Genomic DNA, 11,298 nt, shown 5'->3' on the forward strand with positions numbered 1-11,298 from the left:
GATTAACTTCAAACTTCACAACAAGGTTAATTACCATGAAACCTCGGACAAGTTCGATAACCGCCATTATCCGACCGTAATTATTGGAGTTATTCCCCTTGGTTTCATTAATGCGATGCATGTGTTCCATGATGTTGAATTGCACTCATTGATCTACCAGTTATGTTGAATGATTTCTCTTTCAATATCAATTACTCACAAATACTTCATATATTTCAATCATACAAACAACTGCTCATTCAATGTGTGACGGGCGTATTATATACCGCTTGCGGTAACCTTGTTCTACTTCCTTTCCACAGGGGCCTGTGCCTGTTGATTTGGGAATATATCACCCACAAAAATCATGATTTTGGGGAAAAACAGCAAAAATTAGCAGGGGGAAGGGGCCTTCATAAGGCCAAATCACTGACTAAGATCACTGACTAAGATCACTGTATTTGACTTATTTAAGCACCAATATTGCTAACTTTCTCTTTGCTGCTATGACAACTTTAAACATTTGTTCATCAATACATAAACATAAAAACCCACCTTAGTATTAAAATATCAGCTATATCATGCTGTGGATAAAAGTAGATGGCCAGAGGCTGATAAGGGAAAAACAAGTGAAGAGTTTGCAGTTATTATAGTTTGGTAAATTGGCTGACTCACGACAAGGTCGTTAACATTTAAAATCAATTAAGTTGAACATAGTAAAATAAAAGTAGTGAAAATTTATGCCTTTAATTTGTCTAACTTTAACTTCCTTGAACACCGTAATTTGTATGCTTATACAAAGATAGCACCTGTGACTGCTTCAATGGTAAGATTAGTGAGAAGTTCTCTTGTATGTAACTGTGTGTGAAACAGTATCTCTTGTAAAGCCACAAAGTTGCTGCACGATACCGCAGTGGCCAAGTGGTTAAGGCATCTGACATTCTGCTACCACTAGCCGTCCACCACTGGGTCGCGGGTTCGAGGCCCTTGTGGGGCAGTCGCCAGGTACTGGCCGTATGTCGGTGGTTTTTCAACTAGATACATTACAATGATGGGGTCAACTTAGCCGTGAAAATTAAAATCTATAGCATGTGTTAGCTCACCAACGCCAAAACAAAGCTTTGTTAGCATATTTTTTTCAGCAAAAGAGTCGTCAGTTTGCAATAGATGGCCTTCTACCTAGCTGACATGATATGACTCATCAGGAGCCTGAAACATGTACCCAAATGTTTGCAATTTGTAACTGTTTAGTATGACAATTATGTTGAATACAACAGTAGATAATATTAATGTTACCTGAATGATAATTAATAGCAAATTTTATAACAAAATCATACTATTTGGAGGCTTTTTTTCTGATATTGGAGTGCCTCTTCTTGTGAATTAAATATTTCCGTTGCTACAGAGGATGATTTCCTCAAATTAGGGTAGTAAGATCTAGAATGGTTAGTGTATTTGAATTACTTTTTTATGATTTTACATGCTCGTTGTTATTGTAAAGAGTAATTTTCAATGGATTAATAACTTCAAACTTCATAGGAAGGATAATTACCATGAAAGGTCAGACAAATCAGTGAGTGATATTACAATTATCTGACCATAATCATAATGAATAGACTTATTTCCCTTGGTTTCATTAATGCGATAGTACATGCATTCCATGTTTTATTGCACTCACTGATCTACCAGGTATACAAAATTATTTCTCCTTTAACATCAATTACTCACAAATATTTCATATATTTCAACAATACAATCAACTGCTCATTCACAGTGTGACGGGCATATTATGTACCGCTTCGCAGTAACCTTGTTTCTTATGAAATTGATGTTGAGAAATAAAACATCATTTACATTTTCCAGAGAATTGGCTATCTGGCTGCGGGACAGAGTTTCCATGAGGGCACAGATGTACTTATGTTGACTACAAACATGATCCGTAAGGTAGGTTGTTCAAAGTGGCACGAGATATATAAAAAGTCAGTTATGTTTTAACTATTATATAGAGGGATTTTCATGGCCCGAAGCATGGAATTTTGACAGGTCTGGTGGGTTTTTTAATCTGTGTTTTGAAAGCTCAATCATTTTGTGTGTTTTTTTGTCGGCTACATTTAGTGATGTTTTGACAGCTCTGTTTCGTGTGCTCCATCACATCAGTTTTCCAAAAAAAGTGACCATTTCACCCATGCATTACACCTGTTAAAACTGTCACATTTAAACAATGTTAATACATTTGTCATATTCTATTACATGACAGATACAGGTACAGGATACGAGAACTTGATGTAAATATTTAGTTACAATGGGATTGTATCTCACTGATAAGATAGCATGTTATCATACAGCCCTGTGTTGACATTACAGGATCTGATCAGCACCAACATGTATGATGCTGGAGTGGCACTCAACGGCCTGGCTTGCTTTGTATCTGCTGACCTGGCCCGTGACCTCGCCAACGACCTCATGACCTTGGTAAGTACACATGGACTGATGGTGTAATCTAAAGATTTCATACTTCCTTTAGTTTCCTGTATTTAATCCTTTACAAGTTATATAGATGTTAAGCTTTCACTTGGAATTCAAAAATGTTATCGCTCATTAAATTAAATTTCTGACTTAATAATATAGATTATATCATTTTGATTAAAAAATGCCACACACAGTTAAGTATCCCTAGCTACTGGAGAATTTATATTTATATCTTTTTCCCGAGTTTTGGATGATTAAAAAATGACAATTGATAATTGTAATTGGATTTTGGGAATTCCTAGGTTAAAAGTAGTTAGTCTGTAGTAATTGGAATTTGAGAAGACCTTGATTAAAGGCAGTTAGTCTGTAGTAAATGGAATTTGGGAAGGTCTTGATTAAAGGCAGTTAATCTGTAGTAATTGGATTTTGGGAAGGCCTTGATTAAAGGCAGTTAATCTGTAGTAATTGGATTTTGGGAAGGTCTTGATTAAAGGCAGTTAGTCTGTAGTAATTGGGATTTGGGAAGGCAGTGATTAAAGGCAGTTAGTCTGTAGTAATTGGAATTTTGGAAGGTCTAGATTAAATCATATTTGAATACTATATACATGTATGTCAATACTGATTCAACATCAGAAAGGAACAGAGAGTAAATGCTAACTGAAAACTGACATGCGAAGCTATACTTCATGTTCTGTTTCATGTCAGTAAATGGAATTACAATATTTTACTGCATGTCTTATTTCATTCACAAACTTCAGGGGGATTTGTTTTTGCGAGTTAGAACATTATCAAAATATGCGTTCAGGGAAATTGGGTACTTCAAACCTTCATATTTAGTCACATGTTAAATGTTTTCAGAAATTTAAACGTGACAAGTAAACCTCTGTGTCAATCATCCCTAGGCTCAATAAGAACTCTAATTAGAATTAAATGTCTGAGAGAGGAATGTTCTAGAGTGGGTTGACAGATACTTACTTTAAATGATAAAGCACTGAGTGTTCCGACTGATGAGTAAGTTTACCTGTCCGGCTGTAGATGACGTCCACCAAGCCGTACCTGAGGAAGAAGGCTGTACTGATCATGTACAAGGTGTTCCTACAGTTCCCTGAGGCCCTCAGACCAGCCTTTCCCCGACTCAAGGAAAAGCTGGAGGACTCCGACCCAGGTCAGTATCTCCAAGGAATACTACTTTCTCAATTTGATTACGGGTACTCAATGTTTTTCATTCAAATTTTGATGCAAGCAACTTTGTTGAGGTTGTGCAGGCGTAATTGCCCATGATAAATGTCACACATATACTTGACAATGATGACATTGTACGGGCGTGATTGGTGACAGTGAAAGCTACATACTTGACAATGATAGCATTGTACAGGCGTGATTGGCCACAGTGAAAGCTACATACTTAACAATGATAACATTGTACGGGCGTGATTGGTGACAGTGAAAGCTACATACTTGACAATGATAACATTGTACGGGCGTGATTGGCCACAGTGAAAGCTACATACTTGACAATAATGACATTGTACGGGCGTGATTGGTGACAGTGTTTGTTACAGGTGTACAGTCGGCGGCAGTGAATGTGATCTGTGAGCTGGCAAGAAAAAACCCAAAGAACTACTTGTCTCTGGCCCCACTCTTCTTCAAGCTGATGACTAGCTCCACCAACAACTGGGTCCTCATCAAAATCATCAAACTGGTAATGTCAACAAATCAACCTGTTAGGTCTGGAGGTCAAACGTAATATCAGCCTGTTTAGGCTAGAGGTCAAACTGGTAATGTCTTGGTGGGTCTGGGGTCACACCGAGAGATCAGGTCTATGTGTCAAATCGCAAGTTTTAGAAAATTTGTTTAAAGTCATAGGTAAATTGTTTGGTAGTATTTGATGTTTGAAATGAAGAAAAGATGTTATCATACTCCTACGGTTGTAGATAGATACCTGTAACCTAACTTTAACCCTTTCACCACAGTAGACCGTAAAGGACTCATCCAGATCAATGCATGGTAGAGTCTACTAAAGTTACATAGGGTTGAAAGGGTTAAAAGGCTGTTAAGACGTAGTCTGTAAATATACACTTCTAAATGAGTATTTTCCCTCAAAAATACTGTCTGTTGTCATTACTTACATATTATGTATTTCTGTTAGGTTGGCTTTTAGGTTACATCATCAGAGAATATCGCTTACTAATAAACCAAGCATTTACAACAACTGCTATCACATCCGGCTGTCTTTATGTAAAAACACAAGGATTTCGAACCATAACTCCGCACTGTGATTTTTGTCTCGCCGCCACAAAGTGGAAGCGTGACTAAGGTGTTGCTTTGACAGCTATGGCGTCAACATTAAGTTTTTGCGTTTTAGTTAGTTTCACTGAAAGTATATAAGTGCTAGACCAACCAAACTTGGACCATAGATGCATCTTAGGTAGTACATCTCAACCCATGTATCAAATGCTGGATGCAGCCTACCTGTCATGGTCCATTGACTTTGTCAGCATCTCGATCAACATTAAGTTTTTGTGTTTAAGTTAGTTTCTCTGATATGTGCTTTGATGGCCAAAGCGGGGCACAGGCGAGACATACCAATCTGAATGGCTTGTTGTTTTTAAAAAAACTGTTGTGTAATACTTCCATAAGAAAACCCCAAAATATTTTGCACCCTTTCTTAAAAGAATTCACTCCAAAAATGTGTCTGTTGCCATGAATGTCCTTTCAAGAGGAGTGATATAAATATTTGAAGATTTAAAAATCAAGTGACTTAAGTGAAACATTGACCAGACAATATTTCTGTGTAACCTATGGTTTACCACAGTAGAAAATGTGATCAGATATATGTATTACTGAAAATTGCAGTTTAGTGCACTGACCCCTCTGGAGCCTCGACTCGGAAAGAAACTTATAGAGCCCCTCACCAATCTAATTCACAGGTACAGTATGATTTTGTTATTGAAGGTCTTTTACATCAGACCATGGTTTACATATGTCTACACAACATTCACTGCATATCAGTAAATAAGGCTGATTACTAGGTAGTTATGACCAAATAGTCAATAGGCTCCCTAAAACACTAGCTGGATAGTGGGACAACCACAGTAAATGTGGCTACTACATGTAGTATTCTTTATTGGAACCCTGTAGTAATTTGTGGTTGTATACTGTATAGGAAGGTATATCATCTTTTATAGTGAATCCTTACATTAAAGGGACAATTTAGTGAAGTAAGTTTTTTTGATTATTTGAAAATCAAGTCGATACTGAAAACTTAACGAAAGTTTACGTAGTCGATAATGACATGACCTGAAGCAAACGTCCAGTGTGGTCAGTTTCATTTTGTGGGAAAGCCGGTGATAAAAAAAAGCTACGACCAAAATAGCGCAATTTCCGGGCATTTCTATGAACATGTACAGCACTACGCTGTCGACCGACAACAGTGTCAGTTATGAGTCTGAGTTCACACATAACACATTCTTGAATTTACACAATAAATCGCAAGTAAGGATTATAAGTTTCATAACATTAACCTCTTATCAGATATTTCTGTTCACCTTTGGATTAGGGCATGCACACACTGAGAGGGTGCTGCAGGGAGAATTTCAAATTGCAGAAAGTGTGATATCAATAGGTTTAAACGTAAAATAGATCACTCATTGGTAACGATGTTTTAGATGCTGTTGGAAGATGATTTTAATTCAAAATAGATGCATATACTTGTATTCAGAGAGGCTAGGCAAAAAAAGAGAGAAGTTACCTTCATTCCTCGGCTGGAAAGACATAATCGTTAGCGTGAATAAATTAATTTCAACAACAGCTGTGGCTAAATCGTACGGCTGTACAGTTAAGGATTTCTCCATTACTGATTAAAAACGCCAAGAAAACATTGTCTCTTGTCAATTTCTCGACATGAATTGTTCATAGGGAGTACGACACTATATAATCATGGTGAGTTTGTGACAAGGTTATAAAAAAAATTACATCACTAATTAAATGTCCCTTTAATGATAATAACAAAAAATATTACAAAATAGTGTATAGACATGTATACAAATTTCCCCAAAGGATACCTGGAATAATTTGTGGCTATATACATGTACTGTGATGCTAAAGATGAGATGTAGCGATTGTTGTTTTGTGTTTCAGCACGTCTGCCATGTCACTTCTGTACGAGTGCATCAACACTGTGATAGCGGGTATGTATGAGTGTCCCGGTCAGACTGACCGCTCACCTAGCGTAGTGCCTAATCTTTAACACCCGTTTACTCCAGCTGTGAATGCATTTATGTCTGATTGTTTTGTTTATTTTCTTTTTATTTACATAATGTCAAGGCCTCTTTGGTCACTAAACTTACAAAGCATGTATAATGATGACGTTGAAATGTGACGGGTTCATCAGCTCATCAATGTTCAGTATCCCAATGACACATCAGGTCCAGTTTTAGGATTGAGTATTTTGTAACTCATTGTGGAAATATTGGCAACAAGACAACAGAGAAATATATATGTTCTTAATGGAAACCAGGCTCCAGGAGTTTCCTCCCCTTTTTGTACTTTTATTGACCATGCAGAGATGGGAACTTTCTGAACCCTGAGGCATGTACATCTTTGTCTTTGTTTTGATAATTATAAAAATAGCAGCAACTCAGACTGCACCTAACGTGTCATTTATTGGATAAAACTTCATACATCTGTGTCCTGTATTGTCTTTATGATCCTCGCGGTTAACGACGAGACTAACAAGGTTCCCAGCGTTCCCTTACATTGAACAGCTGTCCACCTAGCGATGTTATGCTAGTGGCCTCTTGATTGTGTTATTCTATGTACACAGTATCCTTTAAATAAAAAAAAAATCATATTCATCTGAAGCCAGGCAAATAGACCTGTAACAAACCTGCACAAATAATGAAAACGAAAAAAAAAACCATCTTGTGTGCATGTCATACATCTTGTGTGTATGTCATACATCCTGTGTGCATGTCATACATATTGTGTGCATGTCATACATCTTGTGTGCATGTCATACATCTTGTGTGCATGTCATGCATCTTGTGTGCATGTCATACAGCTTGGGTACATGTCATACATCTTGTGTGTATGTCATACATCTTGTGTGCATGTCATACATCTTGTGTGTATGTCATACATCTTGGCTGATGTTTTCTGATTTGTTTGTTGATAGTATGCAACACGTTTGAAACTACTGAACAGTCATTGGAAATTACATACATTTCATAATTTTAGTGTTCTTCAGTATGTCTAACTCATTCACCCCTGAAGACATATTTGAACTCTTCCAATACAAATGTTAGAATAGTTCATTAGGAAGTTTTAGGGGATAATGAGTTCAATTAGAGCAGACCTTGACATTATGAGGATATATAGACTAGTCAACTTCAGGATAAGAAGTTGTGTTTATACAGACTTTTCCATCTATTTATTTTGGAGGTGAGATGTCATTTTAGAATTTTATTTTGATTTTAGTTGTAAGTACTAAAGGTATGTTACAACCTTGCTTTAGATGTACAAGTTTTTCAAGCAAAAATTAAATATAGCAGTTTTTAATTCACAGTTGATTGAAGTAATTTTATATTAACATTGTGCTGATATTGATTACTTTGCACTCCTTGAATTTTTCTGTCTTTTCCAATTACATGTACTGTGTTGCTTTCACATCACAAGAAATTATGAAATGTCATAAAAATACTTTTTAGGTATCCTCTTACTTATTAGCGTACTGTTTAAGGAAAACATATATTACAGATCTTGGAGACAAAGGGAAACCAATTTTTTTTCATTCCGAGTTTGATTTGCATGGGATAATTCCTTGCCATTCATTAATTATGATTAGTTGTATTTCTTAATAAACATTCTTTTCCTGTTCATTTGATAAAATATGATTGCCACCGTTGATTCTTACAATGTTTTAATTGTCAAGAATTGTACAGCGAATAATAATAAGTATACTTTGAAACAAGGTGGGTTTTTTTCTGAATGAGTCTCCAGGTGTTGTTTTTTTTGTGAGTCTCCAGTCATTCGTAACTTGGGTGTGGGACTTTGTCATAGCTTTGTGTTAATGTTAGATATTAATTTTTGAGACTTTGCTTGATTAAATTGTCCTGAATTCACTTTAAATGCTTATGGCCATGAATTTTCTACGATATATATATCCATCTGTTGATATTTGATGAGATCTACATGATGCCTGCTATACTAGACAAGATATCACTTTAATGACATTCAGAGACATATGTCTGTAGTGATTCGACTTTTAGTTTTTATTTAAAACTATTAACATATAATCACTTTGAATATAAACTTGTTAACTATCATTTATAATTTGTGAAATTAAATATAAAAAACTTTGCTACTAATATATGTATACTGTGTGTTGTTACACAGGGTTTGAAACACATCTTTAATTGGTTTTCTGAAAATACCACTAACAATTATGTTTTTTACTTCAGAATCTGTTTTGTTTATAAAAAGTTTTTAAATGAAATAATTGTATTTAAAGAGTTCCTTGTTCATTTGGAAAACAAAATCTTTTATTGATCAATTAATATAACTTTATATTTAAATGATATGTTAGATAAATGTATTTACATTATTTTTGAAGAGTTAAAGAAAACATGATATCAAAAGTTTTAAAAGAAAGAAAGTTCAAGTCTATGATTTTTTTTAATGTAAACTATTAGCAAAGTGAAAGTAACATGATATTTTTTTTTTAATGTAAACTATTTGCAAAGTGAAAGTAACATGATTTTTTTTTTTTAATGTAAACTATTTGCAAAGTGAAAGTAAATGAGTGTTATGAATTACTATGTGTATGATGTTGAATGCTAATGACTTTGTATGCTGTAGTACCAGGATCACTGCTGACAAGTTAATGGTTCTCTCTCCTCTGATTACAGTACTCATTTCTATATCTTCAGGCATCCCGAACCACACCGCCTCAATTCAGGTACTTTTTATTGTCTGAACAGTCAAGGTGTCTGCTTCATCTCGGTGCTTAACTGGCTGTCGTCTGTCATACAGCGCTGTCACATTGCATGGGTGCTCCAAGTATATCTCTACCTCTCAAATGTATATTATCAGCATTTATAAAGATAAATACTCACTTCATAACCCTAAAATGGGAAAATTTTCAGCGTTGTCAAATTGTTTTTTCAAATCTTTTAGAAATTTAGGTACAGAAGTTCAAATTTCAAACAGAGGGGTGATTTTGATGCATGGTGAATGTATTTTGAAAGCTGGAAAGTTTCGGAATTAAGTGAGACAAAACATGTTTTACTAGATATCAAAAGCTGATTATTACTTCTTGTCTTATGAAGGATGGGCCAGTAGTAATATGTTGGTAGCTATCAAGCATGCTTGTGTTTTGCCGTCACTGTTGGTTGTAGCAGACAGCTTGATGTTCAGTATGAATCACATCATACCTTATTACACATTACCGGTAAGGAGGTACGGGGCTGGAGGGGACATGGCATGGTCGTTGTGGCCTGTACGACACACCTGTATATTTACCTGTGGTGTGGTAACTACCTGTGATCATGGTTGAGGAGGTGTTACTTTGTATGACCTTCCCCTTCACATTATATAGACCTGTTTCGCTTCATGCAGATTTTTCATTTCCCCTTTTGATTTTGATTTTGTCATGAGATGCAGAGAATGTTTATCAGAGGTTCGGGTACTTGTGATTTTCCTTTATTTTTTAAATTCCTTTTTTTCTTGTCTTTTACTGCATACAAGTTTTGGCACTTTTTATTTATTGATTGTGGACTTTCTTTTTGACATTTTATGTATTATATTTGAACAACGAAATGAAAGCTAATCTGTTTCTCCTTTTGAAAGAGACGTACCTTCCATTTATGTCATATGAAAAATACATTGGACACAAATTTGGATTTTTTTTTTCATTTGTTAAATTTCCTGTTCCAACTGCATACAGACACTTAATTAATAACTAAAGATAGTTAATATGATGTTAATCTGATGGAATAATATAATCTCCAGTCTAATTAATGTTACTTCATTGTGGCCAACACCATTTTGAAGATTCTTTCTGTTCCCTGAGGATCTGAGAGTACACTAAGGCTGTTTAGCCAACCATAACTATTGCCTCAGTCGTTTTTCCAGCAGAGGTCAAAAGAATATGATGTTGCTTGTACATATGTTAAATCCAAATATACACTAAGAAGAGAACATGATGGGGTTTGCTAAGACACAACAGAATATCGTCAGTGAACATACTTAGTGTTCAAATATTCAAATTTGTAATGGCATTGTTGTATCTGTACCTACAGCAAAACACCACCTTACACTACCAAACTTACATGTATCTTATCATTGGCAGCTTTTAAACTTACATATAAGCTCCACAAATTAGTGTCAACTCTTCCTTCTTTTTAGAAATTTATTTCTGTTTATGTTGGATTATCTTGGAATCTCCCATAACATTTACATTAGATGCGATTTATCTTGCGCATGATGATCAGAACACATGAAATTGTATCAGGTTGTTTATATTCTCAATGAGATTGCCCTGTTCTGGCTATAAGATCAATCCCTTGCCTGGTGTTGGTCCTGCGTTTTACAATTTCCTGCCATGTTGACACTCAGACTTCAGATCATTTACAGCTGTTGTACAGGTATTCTGTCTTTTTGTATTGCAGAGTTATCTGCTCTTGCAAGCAGGTATTGATTGTTACGTCATTAGTTTGTGTGAGAGCAATCTAATTAAAATTATATCTTCACATCGCTCCCGTTTACTGATATGTCGCGTTGAAGATCTAACAACATCCCATAGAGGGTCACGTCAGAGGTCAACATGAATGCATTATCGCATTTATAACA

At 35.5% G+C, this 11,298-nt stretch overlaps 1 protein-coding gene across 3 annotated transcripts in view; it reads left to right on the forward strand.

Annotated features, from left to right (window-relative positions):
* LOC110456060 (AP-3 complex subunit delta-1-like) overlaps positions 1–11,298 on the forward strand; it is a 54,614-nt gene that overhangs the window by 17,138 nt on the left and 26,178 nt on the right. For 2 of the 3 annotated variants that reach the window (XM_021506594.1, XM_021506595.1), the window contains exons 4-10: positions 1,843–1,923; positions 2,344–2,451; positions 3,484–3,613; positions 4,011–4,150; positions 5,305–5,378; positions 6,589–6,638; positions 9,357–9,406. In XM_021506594.1, the coding sequence (XP_021362269.1) occupies positions 1,843–1,923; positions 2,344–2,451; positions 3,484–3,613; positions 4,011–4,150; positions 5,305–5,378; positions 6,589–6,638; positions 9,357–9,406 (633 nt within the window). The remainder of the gene's footprint in view (positions 1–1,842; positions 1,924–2,343; positions 2,452–3,483; positions 3,614–4,010; positions 4,151–5,304; positions 5,379–6,588; positions 6,639–9,356; positions 9,407–11,298) is intronic. The other variant, XM_021506596.1, reaches the window with a different exon arrangement.

The sequence above is a fragment of the Mizuhopecten yessoensis genome, unplaced genomic scaffold, assembly GCF_002113885.1.
Source record: "Mizuhopecten yessoensis strain PY_sf001 unplaced genomic scaffold, ASM211388v2 scaffold8497, whole genome shotgun sequence".
Lineage (NCBI taxonomy): Eukaryota > Metazoa > Mollusca > Bivalvia > Pectinida > Pectinidae > Mizuhopecten > Mizuhopecten yessoensis.